Source organism: Barbus barbus (genome assembly GCF_936440315.1).
Source record: "Barbus barbus genome assembly, chromosome: 2".
In the NCBI taxonomy this organism is placed as follows: Eukaryota; Metazoa; Chordata; class Actinopteri; order Cypriniformes; family Cyprinidae; genus Barbus; species Barbus barbus.
Genome location: NC_136730.1, coordinates 15,612,579 through 15,638,649, shown reverse-complemented (window position 1 = coordinate 15,638,649; position 26,071 = coordinate 15,612,579). Strand labels below are relative to the sequence as shown.

The window sequence follows — 26,071 nt, the reverse complement described above, 5'->3', positions numbered from 1 at the left end:
CAAATGCCAATCGAGCTGCATGCTGCTGGGCTGTGAGCACAGGTCCCACTAGAACAGAGGTCCCCAACCACCGGGTCGCGAGAACGTTCGGGGGAAAATGTGAATAGATATGTTATTTATTGAGCGTAAATGATTTTTCTCATTATTCTGTATTTTCGTTGTATGCGATTGATATCGAATAGCAATTTGACGATTTCATGTTAAATCAGTAAATAAAAGATTGCTCTGATCTGTCATATAGGCTATCAGGGCTTAAACGTATCGCAGTTGATCAAATCGGTATGCAGTGCTGTCTGAAACACGTCTCTATGCTTGTGCACGCTTCGGGTGTGTGCCAGTACAGTGCGCACAAGCATAGAGACGTGTTTCAGACAGCACTGCATACCGATTTGATTCCTCTTTCATGTATCCCTGCGTTTAAGATACATATGCATGGGGGGTTGCAGTTACGTCGCAATACTGGAAATATTTCTCTTTTAAACCATGAAGGCGATCCAATGGATATCACAACAGCAACGTGCAAACTTTGACCAATAGTTATACCGGTAAACGTCTTAACTTCAGTCATACAGAAAGTGAAAGTAAAAAAAACTGATGGAGTTTTCTAACGCTTCATTAACAGCGCATATTCTCAAGAGACAAGAGACGAATATACTTCAACATGTGCTGATAACTGAATAAATGAATCGACCTGTTTTAAAGACCATCCACAAAAACAACACAAGATTTTTTTCAAACCGTGGTGTAAAAAATGTTGTAGACCCCTGCTCTAGAGGATGTCAGGCTCCCATGCCACCCGTATGAAATCTGATTCTGACAGTTTAATCAGAAACATGCACACCAGTAGACTGCTGGAGGTCATTTTGTAAGGCTCTGGCAGTGCTCCTCCTGTTCCTCTTTGCACAAAGAAGCAGATACTGGTCCTGCTGCTGAATTGTTGCATTTATACGGTCCTGTCCAGCGCTCCTTGTGTAATGGCCCATCATCTGGCATGACTTGGTTATATAATAAATAAGCTTCTTGAAAACTGGGTTTCATTAAATGGGAGGATCTGTCAGATGCTTATTTGTGCAATTTGAAATGAGAAAAACAAGATACTTGGCAAGTAAATGAGGCAAGAGGTGACGTCCAAGATTTCTAAGTTAAACAAAGGCTATGAACATCTGAAAAGCATTTCACTTTCATAATTTACTGTTCATTATCACTTTATCACTCGTCAGCACTTTTTAGTCTAGAATAGATTCCTTAAATCCACATAAATCAAGATATTTCTCTTTGAAGAGCCTTAATCAGCATGGCTGGCATTTTATATGGACACTGTACAACAGTTAAGCAAGTTTCTGATCAATCAGAATGTAGTACAGATAGAAATGCATCAGCAGAATCTTGTTTTGCGTTTTCATTTTAATTACGTTCATATTGAGTTCTGTAAATGTATAAATGAATTATACTCTCCAATGGCTCTGATATACTGATTTCATGTTTCTGAGAAAAGATGCAATAATTTCACTTTCAGGATCTCTTAAGATATCTCCCTTTCTCAACGGCAAGATGCTCCCACATTTGTATTCAACTAGGTTCTCCTCAGCCACATCTGGTGTCTTTCTCCCACTCTTCAGCTGTAGTTTATCACTTATTAGTCATAATGACCACAAACAAAATATGTCAATATTTTCCGACTATTTGTTTGAACTCCCTGACAACAGAATAAAACAGTGCTGCAATTTAATATATAGGGTCAAATGAAAAGGTCAAGTGAGAACAGCTCAGCCTACCCAACACAATACTGTAAATTATGATTATGATTAATGAGTGGTTCTAAAACAACACATTAAGACTGTTACTCCAGTTAAACTTAGATGGTGATGGAAAAAGTATTAAAATGTCAAATTTCTACATATAGAATTATATGAGAATTTCAAAGCTATAAAACTTTTTAATGATTGGGTAGAGTGGGCGAAAACGCCCCCATGGTGTAAAATGCCCCCCTACTGTTTTTCCCAAAATAACCACAAGATAATGTCAAGATACATTTTTATTGTAACTATGGACTGCCTTGACAAAAGTGATGTAGAAGTTTTTACCATGAATTCATAATTATTGATTATATTCTTTTTTAATTTTAAGTTAAAGATGCCTGCACTCTGATTTTGCTGTAAAGGTTTAAAGCAAATTGCTTTGTCAGACTAGGGGGCATTTTAAAACGTCCCCTTGGCACAAATAAAATTTTTGTTAAAAATCTAATAACATGAAAACTCTGGACATTTTTCATACTTGGTTTATAATTTGTCATTGTCACCAAAACAATGATAACTTTTCTGAACAACCTTTTAATTTTTGTTTTACAGAATAAAATTTGCACAATCCGTTTCCCCCACTCTACCCTATTTTAAAACATTGCCAAATTTAGGCATGTTAGTGGTGGATTGTCATAGTGAATGCTGAAATAACATTTGCTTGATTGAGAAACATGAGGACAATGTCTTTGAAAAATCCATATATCCATATGCCATATAGTGAAACCCATATTTATATTTCTCTCAAACGTATGTATGTGTTAACAAAGTTACCCCAAAAACAACAATATATCATTAATATTATGTTCTGTATAATAAAAATGATTTATGTGAATGCTGTTGTCTTTAATTTTAATATATTTAACAATCAGTTTTACTTTCAGATTTTTCTTCTTGAGCGGGAAGCTGGGGTTTTTGAATAGGCTATTGCATAAAAGCACTTAATCTTCCAAAATGTGGTTTTGGTTTGTTCCTTTCCCAAGCCCTTTCTTTGTTGGTTGCCTGTTGAAACTTAGCTAACTGGATTCTCATGCTCATTCCAGTGGGAAATGAAGTTGGCGTTCCTTTTGAGTGCTGTGAGTACAATTTTCCATTCTCAAGTTTACTGGAGGAGAGGCTCAGTTGATATGACACATGACATAATTTGAGGGAGTTAAAAGCAAAATGTTACTCTACCACATCAGTATTCTGCCACTGTTAGGATACTAATAAAATAATCCATGATATAGCAGAATTTGCAATTATGTAAGTCCAAATGAGGCGTAAATTCATAAGACACCTATGTGTGAGTGTGTAAATGACAGAAATCAAGAGCGAGGAGATATTACAGTACATTTAATGATGCATTTAACTGTTTAGAACTTGCACGCGAGACTTGAAATAAAAGACATGTAAACACATCTGTGAACGTAATTAAAGCATGACATAATGTTTGTATTCAGTGTATACAAACTTTATGACCTGTGAATTTTCATTTTGGCACTTCATTGTCTGGTCCTTTAAAGCTCTCAGTTAAAGTTCTTACAGTTAGTTGCTAAGAAGACAGATCTATTTCAGTAAAACAGTTGTTAAGTACTTTAACATTCCTCACAAGAAGTACCTGGCTTCTGTGTGTTTTCCCTGTTTTATAGACATGCTCCTCTGCAGACTTTCTTTACACATTCAGTCTGTATTCCCTGAAGACGTTGGCCTTGATGATAAAGCTCATACCAGGGATCATTAGACATGACTTGAAAGAGTTTAAAGTTATTTCATCGGTAGTTTTTCCAACTATTCCTAACTATTCCTTATACTCAGAGAATGTGGCTTTCCTCGTGAGCATGTGTGAAGGAATGCATTTTTGGTAGAACCAAATATGGGCGTGTGATGTGTCATTTTTCCCAAAGGTGAGTCAATGCTTCAGCCTAATGTTCTTAATTACTCCAGATGAAGAATCTATTTTTACTGTCATTGTGGTTGCTGAACAGAGTGATAAGGGGATGGATTATGACAACTTTTATTTTTGGCACATACATGTTAAAACATCCAGTCCCCTCAGAGGCTCATTTTATAATAAAATTAATTAAGTGCATGCTTGTACAAACATATTTTGTTCTTGAGTAATTGTTTGTAATTAATTGCGCTTTCAATATTACAAAGTGAATTACATTGTGTGTGTACACACACACACACACACACACACACATACTTATATATTAGTATATTAATAAATATCATTATTTAATTATCAGTTGTTGACATATAGATGTGAGAGTTCCCTGAAACAAAGAAACATATTCAAAGCTTTAAGGACTGAAATGCTGCCAAAATTGGCAATGACTTCAGCCTTAGACTAAACGTAGCTATGACTTGGCTGTTTAACGGTCCTATAAAAAAAAGGGGAGACAGACAAGGAAAGAGGCTGGGTGAAAAAAGTGTTTATGTTTGTCTGTGTGAAAAAGGGGAGAGGGGGACTGGAAAGGCAGACAAGGATGACTTCATAACTTCCGCTAGTGTGTGTGCGCGCGTCTGAAGGGGAGGTTTCGAGTCCTTTAAATAGCGACAGAGCTGCTCACAGACACAGTAGGAACAGCTATAGGCTTGCACTGCATCGAAGATCACAGTAACGAACTAAATCTACAAAGAAACTCTTCAAAAACATCTTTCAGGTAATTTTATGTTCTTGTTTTGCTTCATACCTCAAATAGACTCCAGCTTAATTATTAAGACTTTTAGAAGTTGTCAAGTTTTGGTACCATTTGGTAGTTGATTGCTTGATCAAATACATTTTGCCCGTGTGTTTTGGACTAACCAGCATGAGCAGACCTGAATTAGATGTGAAATTTGGAAATGTAATTGTTGATAGCCTATAAATTACACAGTTGTTTATATATATATATATATATATATATATATATATATATATAGAGAGAGAGAAAAAAAAGGTATAAACCTTAAACTTTGGATAAGCGTTTATAGACAAAGCTTCTTATGTGCCATAGTATTCTATAGGTAAACACGTCAGGCATGAGTCAAGATAGACAAACAGAGATGACATGGTGTAGCGTTTGAATGGTGGGTGTTGTGTCTTGCACATGAGGGAGAATTTTCACAAGGGAAAGTAAAGGAGCAGCTTGTTCTCTTTTTGGAGGTGGTTGAAAGATTTATTTTTTTCTCCATGGTTTTGCCAAGTGAACACACCCATGCTGTGACCAGAAACGTACTTCAGCAGAAATTAAAAAACCAATGGAGCTTTTAAAATGATCTTTTTCATAAAATCTGTACTTATTTACAGTTTTGAATTAGTAAAGCTGACCTCTCTCTTATCTTCCTCATTTATTCAGAATGCAGAGCCTGAATGTGCTGCTGATCTTTACCCTTTGCGGGTCAAGCTTGTGCAACATTATCCAGGAGAAACAGACAGATTTTGGGCTGCAGGTGTTCTCTGAAGTAGTCCAATCTTCTCCGGACAGAAATCTGGTTCTTTCTCCCTATGGCATCTCTTCAGTGCTGGGCATGGCTCAACTGGGTGCCTATGGCAGCACTCTTCAAATGCTTACCTCCAAGATGGGCTACTCGCTGCAAGGTATGAATGAGAGCAGTAGATGTAATTCTGTTATGTTCTGGAACAGCTTAGAAAAACTATAATTCAGAATATAATTTTAATAGAGCAAATATTTGTAGAGAATAGGCCTATATGTATCACTTATATTTTGCAGTCTTGTATTTAAACCATAATATTTTAAATTCCTAATTTAATGTGTAAAGATGTTGTTTTTCTAACTCTCTCTTTCTTTTTGATAGCACGAGGAATGCCAAAGCTACAGAGGCTTCTTCAGAGAGATCTGTCCAGTGAAGATGGGGTAGAAGTGGCCAGCGGTGTCATGGTTGACCGGAAGATAATCCTGGAAAAGGTATTTAGGCGCAGCCTGTCCAAAGCCTTCCAGAGCATCCCGCACCAAATAGACTTCAGCCAACCAGAGGTGGCCCGGCAGGTGATCAACTCCTGGACATCTGACCACACTGGTGGTAAGTCACTGCTATTTTGAATACATTGCCTGTGATGTTCCATATCATTTTGGATAAAAATGTCTGCTAAATGATTAAATGTAAGCTCACTCACCATACACATTTACAAGATGCTTAAATGACTTATTGGTTTCATTTCTTAGGAATGATTTCTGACTTCCTCCCATCTGGGGTGTTGAGTGAACTGACACGCTTGGTCCTGTTGAATGCTCTTCACTTCCATGGAGTCTGGAAGACGCCCTTTGACCCTAAACTTACTAGGGAACAGCTATTTCACAGAGTCAACGGAAGTGCTGTATCTGTTCCTATGATGACCATGACTTCAAAATTCAACTGTGGTGAGTGTTCGTGATTTTTTTTTTTTTTGTTTTAAAGAGAAAATAAAGAATTTTGTAAAGGTTATTTACAACATTTTTCTCCATCTAGGTGAGTTTGTGACTGAAGATGGTGTGGACTATGATGTCATTGAGATACCTTATGAGGGGGAGTCAATAAGTATGCTTCTGGTGATACCATTTGAGAGGGATGTGCCTCTGTTGACCCTGAACAAAGAGCTGAGAAGCAGCAGGATTCACCAATGGAGAAAACAGATGAGAAAGATTAACAAACAACTTGCTATTCCAAGGTAACACATCTATTTCTGTGAACTTGCGTGGGATTTTTATATTGTGATGGACATTTTAAAACAGGAGGGCCTAATGTATGTTATCTAATGATCTCTCAGGTTCTCCATGGATACAGAAACTGATCTGAAGTCCACACTGAGCAAGATGGGTCTTGGAGACCTTTTCAGCCAGAGCAAAGCTGATTTCTCTCGCATTACCAGTGAGTATTGGAAATGATCAGATTTCACTTTTAGCAATGATGTGGCTTTGTTAAAAAATAAGTTGTTAATGGATTATCTTTTTTTTATTATTATTAATATAATTGTTGTCTCTCTCTTTTTGTCCAATTAGCAGAGGAACCTTTATGTATATCCAAGGTCCTTCAGAGAGTAAAACTTGAGGTGAATGAAGAAGGAACCAAAGGCTCATCTGCCACAGGTACAGACACACAGTACAAAAGTATTCAAAAGCATTAATAGTAATTATAGTGAAACCAAAATGCATATTTTACTTATATATATATATATTTTTTTTTTCCCTCAGCGGCTGTCATCTACTCTCGCATGGCTGTAGAGGAGATCACACTGGATAGACCCTTCTATTTCCTCATTCAACACCAACCCACTGGTCAGTTGTGCTTTAATTTCACGTGCTTTTACCTTTTATTACATTTTATTTAATTCGCTTTTTATCTGGATATGTGTCAGTGTAGTTTTGTTGTTGTTGGTTGTCTCCCTCAATATTAAAATCCCCTGGTTAACTTCACAGGTGCATTGTTGTTCAGTGGTCAAGTGACCCAGCCGCAGGAATACTAACAGACCAAGGTTGTGCCTGAAGTGACCATACAAACAGAAGGACCAAGGAAACTGCCAAGTCTGCACACAACATACTACTGAAGACAGGAGATGCTTAGATTTCAGTTTTAAAATGAAATTGGGAGGAAAAAAATGCAAAACCTTTTATATCTGTCACGTAAGCATAGCCTGAAGTGCCAAATTTGAAGAAATGTATAAATGTTTATTCAGTATGTGTCCACTGCTATGGGAGAGGAAAGACCTACACTGTAAAAAGAAAGCATTACTGTTTAAAACATATTTCTGAAACATCATGGACATTTAATGAACAAATTTAGCCTCAGCAGATGGAGGCTCCACATGCACTAATAATCTGAAGAGTGAATTAATTTGTATGCTTTTTAAAAATCTGTTTAATGTGCTTATATTTTTTACAAGTTGGATTTTACAGTATTTATATTTATTTATTGTCGAAGGTTATATTTTCTTGAAGACTGTTTATTATTATTTATAATAAAAGCGTCCATACGCGAACATGAATTAGTTTTGCGTTCTTTATTAATTTACTTTGGTGCTGGCGACATCTTGTGTTCAAAGTTTGGCAACAACAGAGTCAAATATATTACAGCACTTTTCAGATAAATGGAAAGTCTAGACACTCTATTGTAATAATCAAGTAACAGATTAAAGTATGCTGGCAGTACAAATGGCATCGTGATATGAGCTGCCATTATGATTGTTACAATGAATGACCAAAACTGAGCAGCATGAATCTGGATTTTCCTATATCGTGAACAGATTAAAGTTCTTTAACTCACTCTATCTCCGTTACCATGGCAACCTGAATCAGCCTCCTTTTTTGTCATGGCAACAGTATCTGAACATCTTGCCCTGATGGCAGAGGCAAAGCTGTTAAGTTTTACAAATAGACAAGAAAACCCACTTTATTACTTTCGAAAACGTATAAACGTATAAACGCATAAATCATTCGCTGTTTTTTTGTTAGAAGCGGGAATTCGTTTCTTATAAAGGCAGCAAGCGGGCTTTCTGCAAGGGATCTCAGGGAGACAGGAATGCGCAGAGCGCACGCGCACTGGAGGTGATGACGTTACCTAACTCCTCTCTAGTGACGGGAAGTTCCGCGAATCGGTTCCTTCATAAAGTTTGTTCAAATGAGCCGACTCTGCTGTTCTTTTACACCATGCCGTTGTTACACCGAATTCTGTGACTCAGTGAGGGTAGGTTTAGGATTAGGATTGCTTTTAGGGGTAGGTCGGATTAGTTTAATACATAAACACCCAGCTGTTTCAACTGAAATAAACTTGCGCTGACTGATCTTAAAATATATCAGTGCCTTTGTTTTGTCTCAATATGCACACCAGTAGTGTTTTTTTTCTAAGAATGTTTATAAAAATTACTTAAATGTCCTTATTGAACTATGGCCTAATCCTGGTTTAGTCTAAAGCCTGTCTGTGAAACCGGGCCATTGCTGTTTATTACGAGTTTTCGAGTAAATTTAATTCATTCGGATGTTTATTTGTAATCCCAAATGTTCTAATCAGTCGTAAATGAATCAGATTAACCGATGCACTGAAAAGATCCGACTCAAACGAACAATTCGTTCTACTACAGGCAGCTTCAATGGGGCTCTGAAACTACGAGCAGTCAGATAGACATGTATTGATAATATCTTGCGGTATTGAGCAAAAACCGGTTTGCTGTTCACTGAAAATACCTGACTGCTCTCAATAAGCCATCAGAATGGTAAGTTCTACTCTTATAGCGACATTAATCTGCACTTTCTCAGGTAGAGCTAGCTAGCTAAGGCTAAGTTAGTACAGTCAGCTAACAGTTACCTGGACACCTCAAACCCTGTTTAAAAATGTACAGCTCACCTGTCGGGCCCTAGGTGGTCTGTTCAGTTTGGACGCTTTGTGTGGTTTACATCTCTCAAATAACGTTACACTGTCAAATTGTCACGTTGTTATGTATTGAAAAGCGTTTGTTCACTAGCCGGGTCAGTTTGACAGCTGGATTTGATATGTTAAATTTGGACTATTAATTAATCACCTAGACGCTATTCACAGCTTGGCGTTCATTCGAGGTGTTTCCTGAATACTTGATATATCGTTTCATCAAGGTTTCCTTCGAGATCCTATTTTTAAAGTTGTCCTTTGACTTTTGATTCGAGCCGGAAACGGTTGTCTAGTTGCTGCTTTGTATTTGAGATTCAGATGAACTGTGAGTCAGAAGATTGCCTTTAATCCCACACAATACATTTCACTGCGGTTTTTAGAGTCATAACAGTGTGTTCTCTCAAAAATATTCCATTGTGGAAGTATTTCACAACATATTTCCTTTGTTTAATCAGTTAAGCATGAAAGGAAGTGCTGCTCTGAGAGATAATATCCAAGACACCATACAACAGTGTGTACTAACTGAAGAAAGCACTAATGATCATAGCAGAGGGAAGTAAAATGTAATGTCTTTGTATGCTGTCCAAACTGTTCATCATTTCGCTGTTTGCCATGATCAATAAACTGGCTGACCTGGACTTCATGAGATAAACACGTTACTACAGTATCAACCTAAAGAGCATTTATTTCTCCATATAAGACCTTTTGTTTTCCCCTCTTTCTATGGCACTAGAAAAACAGCAGAAAGCATTCATCGCTGTAAGTAAAGATGTGTAGTTTAGCAGTAGATGGTGATCTGATTGTCTGTTCTGTAGATTTTAATGTTCTTTATTAACAGTAGAATTTCATGAATGTGTGAATTCATTCAATTTAATGTTCATTATTTGTGTTTAAACTACTAACATGTGTTATAAGACATAGCATTGATCAAGTAAAGACAGTGCACGGTTTTAACAAACTTGTCTGTATGTGTGGATGCTAAATTGTCACTTGATTTGGTTGCTAAATATGGACTTGAAACCAGGAACATTTTTTATAGCATTGAAGAAGATAGTCTCTCCTTCCCTTAGGAGGTTACTATTCTAGTCTTTGGCCCCAATTAATTTTTTTTCCCACATCTCTCTTTTTTTATGTCTTTCTATTTTTGGATATGAAACGTCTCTTGTGCAACAGAGCCTTTCATTGCAAAGTGCAAAGCATCATTTTTAGTCTATTTCAAGGGCTGATGTAGGCTGACAAATTCTGGCACAAAGTATAAGTCCTCAATTTAGCAAGCTGGTAAAAATGCTTCTCAAATAAACTAACTTGTGCTTTAGGGTAGTGTTCCATGTCTGTTCCTTGTGGTTTTAATCATAGTGTGTCCTACTATTCTTTGATCAGGAAATGTGATAGTTGGATAGCCTTTCGAGTGGATTGAGCTGAATGCAGCGTGTTGGAAATGTGGGCCATGTCTGATGGGAGCAGATGCAGTGCTCTTCAGCTCTCCTCTTAAATATTTAACACATCTGAAATGTATAGGCCAGCTCACTTTCTAATTTTATAATGATGGATGACGCTGAAGTTATTTTAGGAAAAAAAATATTTTTTTTTGTTACACAATTTTTCCATTACGCCTTTCTGATAAGTCAGATGCTGGTTACAAGCATAGTTCACAACATTTGAATCATCATTTGTACATGGGTAGTCGACAAATAACATGGACATGAACCAACTTTAACCAACATCAAGATTTTAGGTTGTCATTTTTTTGAATGTGTAAGGTAAATTTCATGTTTTAGGTCACAGTTTTTCAAATTTTGTCACTAGATCTTCTCTTTTGGCCTTTTCTGGCCTAGTTCTGTGGCGATGTATGCATTTTTAAAACTAGTAGTTCGTAACTCCATGTATAATAATGATCATATAACAGGTTTTTAATGACGTATAGCATGAGGCACACTAAAGCATGTCATTTTAGCAACACGCATCCTGTTTTTAGTGAACAATTGTTAGTAGGCTATATATCTTTGGGGGGTTTTTTTCAGTTCAGCGTTATTACTGTAAAGTACAAATATTTGCCAGTAAAAAACATTTTTAATAATTGAAAAAGAAAATATAAATATTAAATGAAAACCAAACAAACAAAAAAAAAACATACAAAAGTATTAATGTTTTGACTACTATCTGAAATGAAATAAGTTTAGGTTAAAATACTAGAATTACTAAAACTGAAATAAAAAAAATAAAGCTAATAATTTTTTGTTTTTAAACTACAAAACCACATAACAAAATTACTAAAAGTTAAAATAAAAAAACTACACAAACATATAAAACAAATAAATATGAATCAGAAATATAAGTCTTGACTATTATCTGAAATTAAATAAGTTTAGGTTAAAATAGAAAAACTACACAAACATATAAAAATATATATATATTAATCAGTACTATAATAATGCATAAATAATAACACTTCTAATTATTTGTTACCAGAGACTGGTTTATTAATTCATTTATTTATTTAGCTTCTCTGCCAAATGGAGTATTGTCTGGTATTTATGAAATAACTATTTTTTTTCTTTATGCGATCCTCTCCTGTCTTTCTCTATGTCTGTTTCTCTGTAGATGCGCTTTATGCTTCTGTTCAGCCGGCAGGGGAAGCTGCGGCTCCAGAAATGGTACACGGCTACAGCTGAGCGTGACAAGAAAAAGATGGTCAGAGAGCTCATGCAGGTGGTGCTGGCCAGAAAACCCAAAATGTGCAGCTTCCTGGAATGGAGAGATCTAAAGATAGTCTACAAGAGGTAGAAAACCACGCATACATTTGATGCCTTTGTGAGACAGAAATGTCGGCTGCAAATGTGCTTCTTGTTCTCGGTTTCTCACATACACATAAAAGGTTGTACTAAATAAAACATAGGACACAGACTATACACCTATTTCTTGCCGAGATAACTGTCTAGTGAAGCGGACATCAAATTATTGTGAACGATGACTCATTTAATGCGTCATTATTGAAGAGTGAAATTGCTTGAAACATCAAAATACATTTCATATCACCTACGCACATGCACATACCTGTTTGACTTGATTCATTAGTAACCTCTTGTGAACTCTCACAGTGCCCCTTTGCATTGCTAATAATGTGGCTTTTTTTTTTGTAAGCATCTAATACTGTCACTGCACTCAGGATAGACTATAAAAAGAGGTTTAGAGAGGTGGTCATTGTTTTTGGCCATAAGGGGGCACTAAAAGTAAAGCTGCCCTATTCTTCATTATGTGTGATGCTTGTTTTTGTTTTTTACCTCTGCACTCCATCTGATATGTACTTGATTTGACAGCAACTTAATGTCATTGAGGCTCGATTTAGAGCTCAATACACCATCACTATAACATTTCTGCAGTCATGAATCCATGTTGGCTCAATCCTTATTACGTTTTGGTTGGTCACTTCCTCACACACTAAGGGAGTGTGTTGACTATTTCAGAGCTAGTGAAGCAGCACACATTGATCTAGTCACTTTCATTTCATTGTTGTCAGCATTCACCATGTCTACTCCACCAGCACCTGCTGTGCGTTATTGCTTTCGGTTATCACTTTTTGTGCTTCCCTATTTGAATCAATGTTATTTTAGTATTATTTATATACTATTATAATTTTTAGTACTATTTTGAATTATCTTTTATTTTTGTTTTTAATTTAATAACTAAATCAAATGTTATTTTTTTATACTTTTTATACTGTACAAATTTTTTTTTTGTGTTAGACATGTTATGTTTTCTTTTGTTTTTGTTTTTTAGTTTTAGTCATTTTAACTATTGCTATTGAGGGTTCATTTGTTTTTAATTTTTTTATTAAGATTTCGTTTTTATTATGTGATATTTTTTATTTCTAGTTAGTATTTCTGTATTTATTTATTTATATATTATATATATATACATAATTGAATGTTCAGTTAGTTGCCTTGGCAACATTTCTAATTTTCCTGTAATATTGCTGTCATATACACTTTTTGCCTGGGTTACATTTATTGGGGTGTGTTTGTGTGTGGGTGTGTAGGTATGCCAGTCTATATTTCTGCTGTGCGGTGGAGGAGCAGGACAATGAGCTGATTACCCTGGAGGTCATCCATCGCTTTGTGGAGCTGCTGGATAAGTACTTTGGCAGTGTGAGTCATTCCTCGCCACCACCCCTCTTTCATCTGGCCTCTCTTTTTCTCTCCTCCTTTCTTGCTATTTCATACCTCACATCACAGCAACCCAAAGCCTGTGAAATTCTCTTTGCTTCCCATCTTTTTTTGCTTTTTTGTCTGTCCTCTCCTCTGCTTTTATGCTGCTATTCATCCTATGTCTGTTTTTCTCTGTAAATGTCACATGATGCTTTTTATCTCGCTGTATTGATATTGTTTGCTGTTGTGCACATGGGTTTTCTGTTTTAATTACCTGACTGTTTTGGTTGCCTGTCATTTATTCCCTTGTGCATCATAATTTTACATTTGTAATGGAGTATAACATCCACAATGTTCCTTTCTGACCACTTTACCATGCACATGATTTTTCAGGTTAAAAGTTGTTCTTGCCATTTATTAACATACATTGATGTTATGGGTTTACACAACTAATTTTGATGATGAAAATATTTAATAACTAATTTCATTATTAATTAGTCAAGTCAGTTATTGGTTTGCAAACAGTTAACGAAAAAGTTAATGAAGTAAGTGGCGGTCCTAAATGATGTAATTTAATCAAATTTGAATACTTTCCATGTAAACTACTGTTCAAACGTTTAAGAGAAAGAAATGGATGCATTATGCATTTAAAAACTAAGAGGAAAGACATTTGTAATGTTAGAAAAAAATCTATTTTAAATAAATGCTGTGTATTCATCAAAGAATCCTGAAAAATATGTAACATGGTTTCCATAAAAATATTAAACAGCACAGTTTTCAACATTGGTAATATCAGAAATGTCAGCATATCAGAATGATTTCTGAAGAATAATCTGTGTCTGAAGACTGGAGTAATGACTGTTGAAAATTCAGCTTTAAAATAAGTAATAATAAATCATGTTTAAAATATAATGAAATAAAAAATATATTTTTTAATTGTAATAATATTTCACAATATTACTGTTTTACTGCATTTAAAAAAATGCAGCCTTGATGAGCATGAGAGACTTGTAATGTTTACTTGAGACAGGATACTCATTAAATAATACAGGCATATAACTACTGTCTTATTCATATTTCCGTGAACTGGCATTTGACTCAGTTGGGTTATTTCAGTTAGGTTAACACATTTATGTGACGCACTCATATTTAGAATATCGCCAGATTTTGTGCATCTAAACAAGTTTGTGCTCATGTCTTCATTGTAGGTTTGTGAGCTTGACATCATTTTTAACTTTGAGAAAGCTTACTTTATCCTGGACGAGTTTCTTATGGGGGGAGAAATTCAAGACACATCCAAGAAGAGCGTGCTCAAGGCCATCGAACAGGCCGACCTTCTGCAAGAGGTGTGTGTATGCGTGTTATTTATGCAGTTTTGAGTGTTGTTTGCATGGAAAAGTCCAAACATGTTACTTGAATTCTTGTCTTGTGGCTCCTCTCAGCTCTTCTGAGCATTGCACACTGTAAGCTGCCAAGTTAAGTAATCACTGCATTGTGTAATGTACACTGTGAGGAACCCTTTAATGGAAACCCTCATCTTCTTTTCTCCGGACAGGAGGATGAGTCACCCAGGAGCGTCCTAGAGGAGATGGGGCTGGCCTAGTACTAGTTTCCAATGCAGTCAACACAGATGGTAAATTTCGGTACTACTGCGACACGTGGGCTAATGTGAAGGGGAGTTTGAGAATGGGTCCAAAGGGTGGGAGGAGAACAGGGGAAAAAAGAGGGTAGGTGGGGGAAATTTTGGTACTACTGAGATCAGCATGTGATTGTATTTCAATTCCAACCTTTTTTGTCTTTTACATGTTAAAATGGCTGCCTAGCTGGGATCTCCTCTTTCTTAAGAGAAACTGTAGAAAGAGAGTTAGACAGCAGATAGACACTCAGATTTAGCAATCAGAAGCATATTTAGAAAAAGGAGTTGAGCCTTGCCATTTTAACAACAGGTCATGCAATCTCAGCTTTTAGTTTAGTTACATTGAGCAAGTGACCTGCTTTGGAAAAGCTATCTGTAGTAGAGAAAAACCTCAAATTGAATCTTCCTAAATGCCATTACTATACATCTGCTGTAGCTGCTCAGGAAACAATGACACTGACCATCCAACCATGTTTATTTATGTGAGATGCAAATATTTGTACTTGTACCACTTTAAATGAAGTGCTATTGTAGAATATGGACCATAAGTAAATCTAATGTTTTTTTTTCTAATGGACCGATTTTGAGGATATATTCACCAAATGGGAGGAATATTAAATGGACCTTTTTAAATGGCTACAATACAGAATGGACCATATTGTGCAGTCTATTCATTCCCTTCTGTCCCTTGAGCCACAGTAATAAAACATCTGAATGTGTATTACTTCGAGAACGGGTCACAGAATCTCAACCACAAAATGGCACCGAAGCTCTTTCCTGTTTATCTTGGTCTACATCCTGCTTTCCAAAGATGTGTTTCAGACTGTAAGCGTTGCGGTGGAGTTGTAATAAGTAAGGGAGTTTTGTAGCTTGTTTCAGATAACAAAAGAGGGCTTTGATATTAAATGTGATGTATTTACATAGCTTTTTAAACGTGGTGTGAAATAAGGGAATATTTTGAGATGAACTGTCTTTCTTTTTTTTTAAGCGATTGAATAATTCAGCATGAGGGCATGTTTATACCTGTGTAAAATCTGTCAGGTAACTAAAACAGAATTATGTGTGAATGTAATTTTATAAATAATAAAACCTAAAATTTATTATAAATAATAAATTTAGCCTAAACGTCCAAGTACAATGACTTTTTCTTCCTCATCTGTTTTCATGTTTTTATTTTTTGTATTATATTTATTTAATATATTATTATTTATATTAAATTCAACTTTTTTTCCTTTTACTTCTTTCCTTTCCATTTTTTTTTTATAATTTAATTTTATACCCACAATCAGCTGTTAAAATTTTCTAGAGGAAACTTGCGGAGAATTTCTTTTAACCAGTTTTCATGTTTTTTGTTTTTTTTACATGCATCATGGTGTGACCTCTGTTGGTATAATGTTTGCATCCTCAAACAAACAAAAAAAGGATGCTTTGTCAGGAATGCATTATTATTTGTGTGTGTGGAGCAAAGATAAAGAGTGCTGAAGAGAGAAAACGAGAGAGAGAGAGAGAGAGTGAGATTGAGTATGTAAGTGGATGAGTCACCAGTCGGTCGTTTGTGACAGTGGTGCAGTGAAGCTGACTGCACCACCATTGTGCCAAGAAAAAGACAATGAAGGTGCAATGGAAAAGTATAAAAAGAGATTACTGGTGAAGACACATGTTCATATAATGTCAACAGACATGCTTTTAAAGTAAATAATTATGTTGATGAAGTCTGTGATAATTAAAAAGATGGAAGTCGCCACACTACTGATGTTAAAGACTAATGAGCTAATCATTTGCATCGGTAATATAGAAGGTGCTTTATTTTCGACATCACTTTTCTTCATCTCTCATTCTCAAAGTGTCTTGATATTGTCTGTGTTTCCTTCCCTTGGTTGGGGATTTATGAAAACAGAAATCTGTTGTGTTTTTCACCACCATCAGTGTGAAGGTGTCAAACGATTTGACCCACAGCGTGATTGCAGCCCTTCTTGCTTTGTCTAAATATAAGCTCAGCTGTTGGTCAGTGTCTTCCTTTATCTCCTCTCAGTGGAGATGGACAGCAGACTGTAGGGATACTATCATGTGCCTTTCAGCTTTTCGCCCTCCTGTCAAATTGCATTTCTGCGCCACTTAGTGACTAATTGTGTATCCTGTGGTTTTTCATGCAAATGTAATGCGTCTTCATCTTTTTAATGGATTTAGGATTATAATGCTTGTTTACAAGTCCACTAATGTGTTTTTTTTACCCTAATATGCATGCAGCGTTCATGTAGTGCATGAAATTCTGTGTAAAATGCTTTATATTATTTTCCAGTTGTTGAAAATTATTGTCGGATTTTAGGTAAAGAGCTTGTTTTTTCCATGTAAAAGTATAAACCAAGTTAAAACCATATAGGTAATTAAAATGGGCCTAAAACAATGTATATTCAGTGTAAAATGATGCATATTTTTTCTTTTACTACACTATATAAATGTGAAAACATTGGAACTTTTAGTGTGCTGTTTAAGGGCAACAGCTTGTTGCCCTTAAAGGAATAGTTCACCCCAAAATGAAAATTTACTCCCTCTCAGGCCATCCAAGATGTAGATGAGTTTGTTTCTTCACCAGAATGTTTAGAGAAACGTAGCCATGTATCAATTTCTCACCAGTGAATGGGTGCCGTCAGAATGAGAGTCCAAACACCACACAATAATCCACAAGTACTCCAAATGACTCCAATCCGTTAATTAACCGTTTGTGATAAATTCATCATTATGTTTTCAACTTCTTCCAGCTAAAATATGAGTCCTCTATCTATAATGTTTTCTCCAGTGAAAAAGTAATCTCACCTGAATCAGAAGAGAAATATGCACAGAAAAAAAAAAAAAAAAAGGCCACATCTGGTCTAATTATGTTGGTGGACAGGACACTTTTTCACTCGAGGTGTTAGATTATTTTGTCCTGAAGTGACATTAAGTTAAAATGTCTTGATGAATTTGTGCTACTGACTGAGCTTAACCCTGTATATTCCTTTAAAAGTACACTTTTATACCCTGTCTACCCCTAAAGTTTACCCTAGGTACTAAAGTGCACCTTTTAGAGATAGATATGAGGGTTTTACCCCAGTAATTATATGGATGCTTACAGTAATCAGCAATCTGTTGGCTTTTGTTGCAACAGTTCCGTCATGTTTGGCTGTAGAAATTCACAGGATAATGGAAATTCTGGAAACTCACAGCCAACAAAACATACCGCCTCATCCTCAAACTGGCCTTTTGCAGCAGACGCATTTCCGCAGTGTGTCATTTGATGAGTAAGTCATTATAATTGCAAAGTTAATCAAACTTGTCTTTGTGATTACCGTAAACAGTGTTTAGCTTCTGTAGAGCACAGTTTATGAAGGTAAGTATAATATACTGGTCTCACACTGATCATGTTTGATGGATGACTGCCCTCATTTCTCCCCTGTATGAGTCTTTTTCCATCGATCTGGCACCATCGCATTTCCAGTGGAAACTGAGTTTCTGCCAAGTGCCTCTGCATGTTCTCTCTCTCTCTCGCTTTCTCCCCCACCTCCTTCCGCCTGTCATAATTGCCTGGCCTCTCTGCCTACCTCATGATGAATTTTTAATGTCATGTTGTTACTTTTTTCTCATTATCCTTATGGACCATAACTTTTCATCCACTGTAAAGAGTGAGTCTCACCCTCTCTTTACCTTCATAAAGGTGACTCCTGAGAGGTCTAGGTTAACCTTTGAGACCTTTCTGGAAATGGTACCCTATAGAAAATCTCTGTCCCGATGAGCAGTCCATTGTATTGGAATTTGGCCTTATTGTTTCAGACTTGCCCTTTAAACGATGTGAGGTTTTCGTTCGGATGACTGCCAGTGAAAGCTGATCTTGGGACAGCGTTTACAGGCAAACCCACCCTAGAGCTTCCCACCTCCATAATGAAATGTGAAGACCGCTCCAGGCCAACACGCTGATGGACTTGGCAGAGATTGTTTTTAGCGGAGGTGGAACATATGGGCTTTCCGTGGGTTTTCCCATTATGCTGAGCTTTTTTTTCCCCCTGCATCGGGGGTGTTGGGATTTGAGTCATAGAGAATGTCAGACAAGATTTGATATTTGATCAAGAGAACAAAGTGTATTTTCATTCCTCTGTTTTCTGGGCAAGCCTTCAGGGCAAGGAAATCATGTTTGTCATTTTGTTTGTGTGCTGGTGCGCAGGTGTCACAAAAAGGGAGTGTTTTTCTCTTTAAGTGCACATGCTTTTTTTCTGGCATTTGTCAGTGTGCAAAATTGCCTGATTTGTGCACGATCGGATTGAACACATATTGTTAGATCTTTATCTCTATATTTAATTGAATCGGGTGGCATTATAGAGTCTGTTAGACTGAATTTGACGACAACTCTTCCCAGTGGCTGTGCTTGAGTAAGTGAATATGACAAAAGATTGTCGGTGTGTGTTGGAGGCTGAGGGTTCTGCAGTAAAGCAAGTATGACTCACCTCTAAACCATGTGACTCATGAATCATTGCTCCTCCGTGGGCTGCGCTCTCCTTATCAACCTCTCTGTCGCCCCATTCTCTCTATTTCTCTTTCTCATAGCCACCCCCTGACTTTCTTCATTAACATTATTATTGACTACCTCTCGCCACTTCTTTATCTTTGTATTACAAGCCTTTTCATTGTTAATTACAATTCCACTATATTCATTTCATTAGTCTGTCACTTTCTTCGTCAAATTTTGTTTCTGTCCTTATGAAAACCTTTGTTTTCTCGTTTTATTGATTTATTCATGGGAAATTGTAGCTGTCACTACTTGTTCGCTTACAGCATTGTCTTGAGTAGTCGTTGATGATAACATTGCAAACGGAAAATTCCTGGTGTTAAGTGATTAAGTGCTAAGGACTTTACATATATCCTTGTTAACAAAACTGCTGTCGTTGCACCCTTGAGGTTGTCATGTAGTCACTTTTGCTGAATGGTCTTTTAAGAGATGGAATTATATTAGTTACCAAATGGTTAAGGACAAGGTTAAGTTGGAGCCACAAAAGACTGTTACTGAAGTCACCGTTCCCTAGTGAAAAATAAATATACTAAAACGTATTTGAAATACATTTATTTCATGCGAAGTATACTACAAATACATTTACATATTTATGTACTCAATAAAAATACGGTGCAATTGTACTTTTGGTGTACTAAACTGGGTTACTTAAAGCCTGCTAAATTGAAACAACTAATTTTGTACATAATGCACTTTAATTGTGCAGAAATAGTGCTGACGTCCAACTAAAGATATGCTGAAGTATATTTGATTGCGCTAAAGTGGAACTGTTGACTTCAGAATAAATGTCAAAATTCATGTATTTTTATACAAGTGCATCTTACTGGTAGAATTTTTCACTTATTTAAATTATTTAATTAAAATTCTTTATACCTTATGCTGTGTTGCTTCACGGGTAAATTGGTCTTATATTGTTTTATTAAAGAAAGACTAATTAAAAAAACATTTAAGTCATTTATTATATCGTGGTAACTAATTAAACACAAGCGAGGACAAAGGTAATTAGTTTGGGCTTCATATGGGCTTTTTAATGCAGGTGAGTTTCTTTCAAAACATTCATCATTTACTCATCTTCACAGCGTTCCAAACCTGTATGATTTTCCTTCTTTTGCGGAACATAAAAGAGGATATTTTTAAAATTTTCTGTTTTTTTTGTTTTGTTTTGTTTTTCACCAATATTGTTTTGGATCCCTTTGACTTTCATTGTATAAACAAAAGCATTTAAAACATTCTTTAAAATCTTTTTTGGTGAGTAAATGCCCCCCCCCCCCCCAGTGAACTGTCCCTTTTTTTTACATGAATGCAAAGCAAACCTCACTCCTAAACACCTCATGTGGTGTGATAGTGGGACGTCTCTCTCCAGAACAGCCTTCCTTGCTGAAAGTCTTTGATTGCACGCAGCAGTTAGTGGGTCTCTACTAATGTGCTCAGTCTCTCATTAGTCGAGACCCCTGACCCACTTGCTTTCTTGTTTTCCCTTCCTGATCCCTTTCAACAGTAAATCTGTCCTCTGGCCCTGTTTTAATGTTCTTTTGTCTCTTAATAATGTGTGTGTGCACATACGTGTCTGTATTTGCTCATGTACAGCATATCAAAGCTAAGAGAAAATTTGACCTGGCATGCAATTAGGAAGATGTTATGTGGCATTGATTGGCTCCGGGGCTCACACAGTTTGTTGGGCTAATTGCTGATCAAATGAGCTCATTAGAGAGGAGATCTCTGAAAGATTTTCACTCTGGGACTTTGAATGTTCATGTTTAACTTCCTTTTGGTAATACAGTTGTGGTCAGAATTATTGGAACCCTTGGTAAATATGATCAAAGAAGACTGTGAAAATTAACCTGCTTTGTTAATCCTTTTGATCTTTTATTTAAAAAATTCACAAAAAGCTAACCTTTCATTGGATAATAAGAATTTAAAATGGGGGGAAATATCATTATGAAATAAATGTTTTTCTCAAACACACGTTGGACACAATTATTGGCACCCCTAGAAATTCTTAAGAGTAAAATATCTCTGAAGTATACTCCCATTCATATTCACAATTTTGAGCACTCTAGGGTGATTATGAACATGAAATTATCCAGCCATGGCTTCCTTTTTCACAGAAATATAAATAGGAGGGAAAACAAAGCCCAAATTCCCTTAATCATCCATCACAATGAGAAAAAACAAAGAATATATTTCTGATGTGCAGCAAAAGATAATTGAGCTTCACAAATTAGTGAAGTGGCTTTAAGAAAAGAGCTAGAGCAGTGAAAATCCCCATTTCCACCATCAGGGCAATAATTAAGAATTTCCAATCAACAGAAAATGTAATGAAACTGCCTGGAAGAGTCCTAATGCACAGTGAGAAGGAGAGTTTGAGTGGCTAAAGACTCTTCAAGGATCACAGCTGGAGAATTGCAGAAAATAGTTGAGTCTCGGGGTCAGAAAACCTTAAAAAAAATTGTCAAACAGCCCCTACATCACCACATGTTGTTTGGGAGGATTTCAAGAAAAATTCTCCTAGCTCATCCAAAAACAAACTCCAGCATATTCAGTTATCAGACAGGACTGGCACTTCAAATGGGACTGGCTTCTATGGTCAGATGAAACTAAAAAATGAGCAGCAAACACTCAAGATGGGTTTGGTGAACACAGGGATAAAAAGTACCCCATGTGTACAATGAAATATACTGCTGTATTTGTGATATTGTGGGCCTATATTTCTGCTGGAGGTCCTGGACATCTTGTTTAGACACATGGCATCATGGATTCTATCAAATACCAACAGATAAAAAATCAATAAGTGTCTGGCTCTGTTAGAAATCTTATAATGGGCCATGTTTGGATCTTCCAACCGTACAATAATCCAAACACAAACCTCAAAAACAACACAAAAATGGGTCACTGAGCACAAAACCAAGCTTCTGCTGGCCATTCCAGTCCTCTGACCTGAACCCTGTAGAAAATGAGTGAGGTGAACTGAAGAGAAGAAGCACCAACATGGAGCTGGGAATCTAAAGGATCTGGAGTGATTCTGGATGAAGGAATGGTCTCTGATCTCTTGTCAGATGTTCTCTAACCTCATCAGGCATTATAGGAGAAGATTTAGAGCTGTTAAACTGACAAATGGAGGTTTCAAAAAGTATTGAATAAAAAGGTGCCGTTAATTGTGACCAATGTGTATCAGAGAAAAACATTTATTTCATAATGATATTTCCCCCATTTCAAATTCTTATTATCCAATGAAAGGTTAGCTTTTTGTGATTTTTTTTTTTTTTTTAAAGGTGCCATAGAATGAAAAACTGTCTTTACCCTGGCATATTTAAATAATAACAGTTCTGTACATGGAAATGACATACCTTGAGCCTCAAACACCATAGTTTTCTCCTTCATATGTAAATCTCGTGATTAAAAAAGACCACTGAAAAACAGGCGAATCAGAACATAACACCGACTGTGACGCAACAGTCGGGATCACTACGCCCCCAACATTTGCATAAACCCGCCCTTGTTCTAAGCCGGCCGAACCATCAGAAGCTCTGCAGGTATTGTAAATAAACAAGCGCGGACAACAGCGAAAATAAGAAAATAAATGTTATGTTCCAGGCCGTGCAGGGGGTGTGAAGTGCAGGGATGGGTTGGTGTCTGTATTCAGAAAGGCACAGAAAGCAAATAACGCGAGCCACTAAAGGGACATGGTTAGCTCCTTGCTAGCGGTAGCCTGTTACAGTACATACGATTTCACTCTCAGTAAGGAGAGATGAGGATGATGGCGAATGACTCACAGATCCTGAGCGCCACTGACAAGCATCTGATCTTGTGAAATGTGTGGTAAGTACTGTTGCTCCATAATGTAAACATAGTTTGTGTGATCGCGTCTCTTGAAAGTGAATCTATAACGCGATCGATGGATCGTTCAAAAGCAGTTTCAATGCCTCGCATATTAATAACGGCTCCCTGATGCCCGCGTTTTATAATACAGTATAATTACCCGACGATATAACTGCGAGAGAAAGTATTTAAATATATATTTTCCTCCCTGTGCTTCCTTCTTACTGATGAGCCGTACTGTGAAACAGCCAATCAGAGCAGAGCTCATTATTATTCATGACCCTGCCAAATAAGCCAATAACAGACCGTTTCATTCTAGGGAGAAATCCTAGGGTTGTAAATGGACATGTAAAATCATTTCTGGATATTTTTTGCCCTTACCTAAGCCACATACCTTCTGTGTAGATATCAGAGAACAATTTAAAATACTGTATCAATGCATTCTATGGCACCTTTAAATAAAAGATCAAAAGGATTAACAAAGCAGGTTAATTTTCAGTCTTCTTTGATCATATTTACCAAGGGTTCCAATAATTCTGACCACAACTGTACACTCCGATCTCAGTATTGTTTTGGTGCTATGTGCAAATTTTGTTGTCAAAGTATATTGTGTTAACATGCTTCTCTTTCTGTTATAAGCTATTATGGTACCATCTAGTAATGGAACAAGGTAAACCCGGTTGAAGGAGGAGGGATCCTCCGACGTCCGCAAAACCCGGAAGTCGGTGTTTGTGAATTTGGACAGCCTACCCTTCTTTCAGTTCCCTCCCTTACCCGTTGCTCATATCCTGTCGCCTAGCAACCGTGACAGCGCCAAGCAAGAAGCGGGAAAATGGACAAACAAAGAGTTATTCTCCTCATTTTAATTCTTTTGGAAGAAATAAAGCAATTAAATAAATTAAATACTTTCTTTGCTCGTTGTCGGAGAGTTTTTTATATCAGACTACAAGACAGTCACATCCAGGTAAGCCATTATAGCCTATTTGTATTTGTTTTTAAGTATTCTACTAATTTCTCCTACAAATTCATTGAGCCGAAGCATAAACTTTAGCTTGTTTTGTCAGAGAAACTCCTCTCCCACTCCGCTACCGCTCGCTTCGTCCGCCATTACGCTCTGCTGAAAAGAATTATGGGATAGGTAGGACGGGAAAGGATCCACCACACCCATCCTTCCAATTCGGGGAAAAGGAGGACGTATTTGTGGGCCGCATTTGAAGGATCCTACGAATTTGGACAGCCTTCGTCGCGGCGCTGTGACGTAACATCCTTCAAATGAGTACTCCGAAGGATGCAGACCCTGAATTTGGACACAGCCAGAGACACTCGCAAGGGAAAAGAACACCGTCACACATCACTGCGTGACATTATTTATATATATACTGTATGTCCAAGGACGTAACAGTAGCAATTTGTGCTGTGTTTAATTTGAGTGTGTCATATGCAGGAACTAATTCTGTGTAAATAAATGTATGAGATGTGTGCAAATCTCACAACCATGTTCTTTCCAAGAAGGAATTAAAAAAACAATCTTAATAAAAAATAGTCAAGTTTATTTATTTCTCTCTGTGTAGCAAAACTAGTCATCAACATGCGGTTATTTACATCCAGCAAATGCATGTTTATTATGTTACGTACAAGATACATCTAGAAAGGACAAACATTTTTTCCTCACAAGACTTAACGGCATTTTTACTTGAATACACTAGCCATTCATCTTTTTTTATACTTTTTTTTTTCAATGCTCATAATGTCTTCAAAGAAGCAACACATTTTAGATGCAAGTTTACAGTAACGTGCAGAAACTTTACTCCTCTACTGGTTCAGCTACGTATTCTCAACCATTTTCCCCCTAGCTTTCATCTGACAGTCTTTTAAACCATTTAAAGAAAATTAGAACTGTGTATGCCTCCCCCTTACTTTTCTTTTTCAGATTGACAAGCATCATTTTATTTGGGAGCATTTCAGCCAGTTTAATCATTCCTACAAGATTTAGTTTTTTTTTTTTTTTTTTTCAGTTTTCACTTAATTAACGTTACCACTGATATTAAGATCTGGATTCCTTCCCATGTGAACTGTAATCATTTAATAGATTGTCTATGCTTTTTGATCGAGCTCTCATTGGCCCAGTGATTGATTTTGGTAAGATGTATCTGTCGTAGGGGCAAGGTTACTCTTGAATAAACCAGTAACATTTGACACATTTAAAACCACAAACATGAAAAACATGTTTTTAATTATCTTTATATATATTTGTTTTATTTGTAAAACATGTTGAAAGGCTGATCACTGCTTTTCAGTTTATGAGCTTGAGAACAAACCTTTCAGCCAGTCTGTGACAAAAATGCTGCTCATTGGAAAAGGGGAAGAGAGTGTCTTAAGGCAATTAAAAGTTGTATTCAAAACAGCTTCTATGAAACAATAAATTTGTTTCTTAGAAATCGTTGGAATGTATGAATGTCCTTTGCACCAGCTTTCTATCTTTTTGCGTAAAAAACAATGGTATAAACACAAAAGAAAAAATTCAAAATGCAGACAGCGATAAGAAACTAATTCTATGTACAAGACTTAGTGTGTCCTTTGTTTCACAAGAGAAAGCACGAATGGTAAATGCTCAAGCAGAATACTCTGAGGTACAAGTAAGACTTGATACATTTGGTGTATAGGATAAACAAAATGTATATTTCCACCATTATGGCACTGTGATGGTTTCTCTGTTTGAATAAATCTGCGCATTTGCGTTCCTTAAAGGTGCATTTAGAGTACTTTTTTTATATCATTATGATCAATGATACTGACCACTGGGATTTTAAATGTC

At 36.5% G+C, this 26,071-nt stretch overlaps 2 protein-coding genes across 5 annotated transcripts; both read left to right on the top strand.

Annotated features, from left to right (window-relative positions):
* The first annotated feature begins 4,300 nt into the window (after window positions 1–4,300).
* serpine1 (serpin peptidase inhibitor, clade E (nexin, plasminogen activator inhibitor type 1), member 1) lies at window positions 4,301–7,742 on the top strand. 2 transcript variants are annotated; one of them, XM_079437505.1, is made up of 9 exons: window positions 4,301–4,444; window positions 5,120–5,361; window positions 5,580–5,804; window positions 5,948–6,142; window positions 6,231–6,429; window positions 6,529–6,629; window positions 6,761–6,847; window positions 6,953–7,036; window positions 7,178–7,742. In XM_079437505.1, the coding sequence occupies exons 2-9, from the start codon at window positions 5,121–5,123 to the stop codon at window positions 7,222–7,224; spliced, it is 1,179 nt and encodes a 392-aa protein (XP_079293631.1). In that variant the 5' UTR covers window positions 4,301–4,444; window position 5,120; the 3' UTR covers window positions 7,225–7,742. The 2 variants fall into 2 exon arrangements, with proteins under 2 accessions (XP_079293631.1, XP_079293632.1); XM_079437506.1 differs by having other exon boundaries at window positions 4,362–4,444; window positions 6,764–6,847.
* Window positions 7,743–8,388: 646 nt separating this feature from the next.
* On the top strand, window positions 8,389–24,220 carry ap1s1 (adaptor related protein complex 1 subunit sigma 1). Of its 3 annotated transcripts, XM_079374596.1 has the most exons (6): window positions 8,827–8,967; window positions 11,721–11,899; window positions 13,156–13,264; window positions 14,473–14,610; window positions 14,820–14,897; window positions 23,896–24,220. In XM_079374596.1, exons 1-5 carry the CDS (start codon window positions 8,965–8,967, stop codon window positions 14,865–14,867), a joined length of 477 nt encoding a protein of 158 aa, XP_079230722.1. In that variant the 5' UTR covers window positions 8,827–8,964; the 3' UTR covers window positions 14,868–14,897; window positions 23,896–24,220. The 3 variants fall into 3 exon arrangements, with proteins under 3 accessions (XP_079230721.1, XP_079230722.1, XP_079230720.1); XM_079374595.1 differs by lacking the exon at window positions 23,896–24,220 and having other exon boundaries at window positions 8,389–8,967; window positions 14,820–16,036; XM_079374594.1 differs by lacking the exons at window positions 8,827–8,967; window positions 23,896–24,220 and adding an exon at window positions 9,653–9,878 and having other exon boundaries at window positions 14,820–16,036.
* The last annotated feature ends 1,851 nt before the right edge of the window (window positions 24,221–26,071 follow it).

What these genes read in the sequence shown, in the direction of transcription:
- serpine1 (XM_079437505.1), top strand. Translation starts at nt 5,121, where the DNA reads ATGCAGAGCCTGAATGTGCTGCTGATCTTTACCCTTTGCGGGTCAAGC. An exon ending in TGATTTCTCTCGCATTACCA is followed by an intron (nt 6,630 to 6,760) that starts GTGAGTATTGGA and finishes TTGTCCAATTAG; the next exon opens with CAGAGGAACCTTTATGTATA. An exon ending in CAAAGGCTCATCTGCCACAG is followed by an intron (nt 6,848 to 6,952) that starts GTACAGACACAC and finishes TTTTTCCCTCAG; the next exon opens with CGGCTGTCATCTACTCTCGC.
- ap1s1 (XM_079374594.1), top strand. Translation starts at nt 9,843, where the DNA reads ATGGCACTAGAAAAACAGCAGAAAGCATTCATCGCT. An exon ending in TGGATAAGTACTTTGGCAGT is followed by an intron (nt 13,265 to 14,472) that starts GTGAGTCATTCC and finishes TCTTCATTGTAG; the next exon opens with GTTTGTGAGCTTGACATCAT. An exon ending in AGGCCGACCTTCTGCAAGAG is followed by an intron (nt 14,611 to 14,819) that starts GTGTGTGTATGC and finishes TTCTCCGGACAG; the next exon opens with GAGGATGAGTCACCCAGGAG.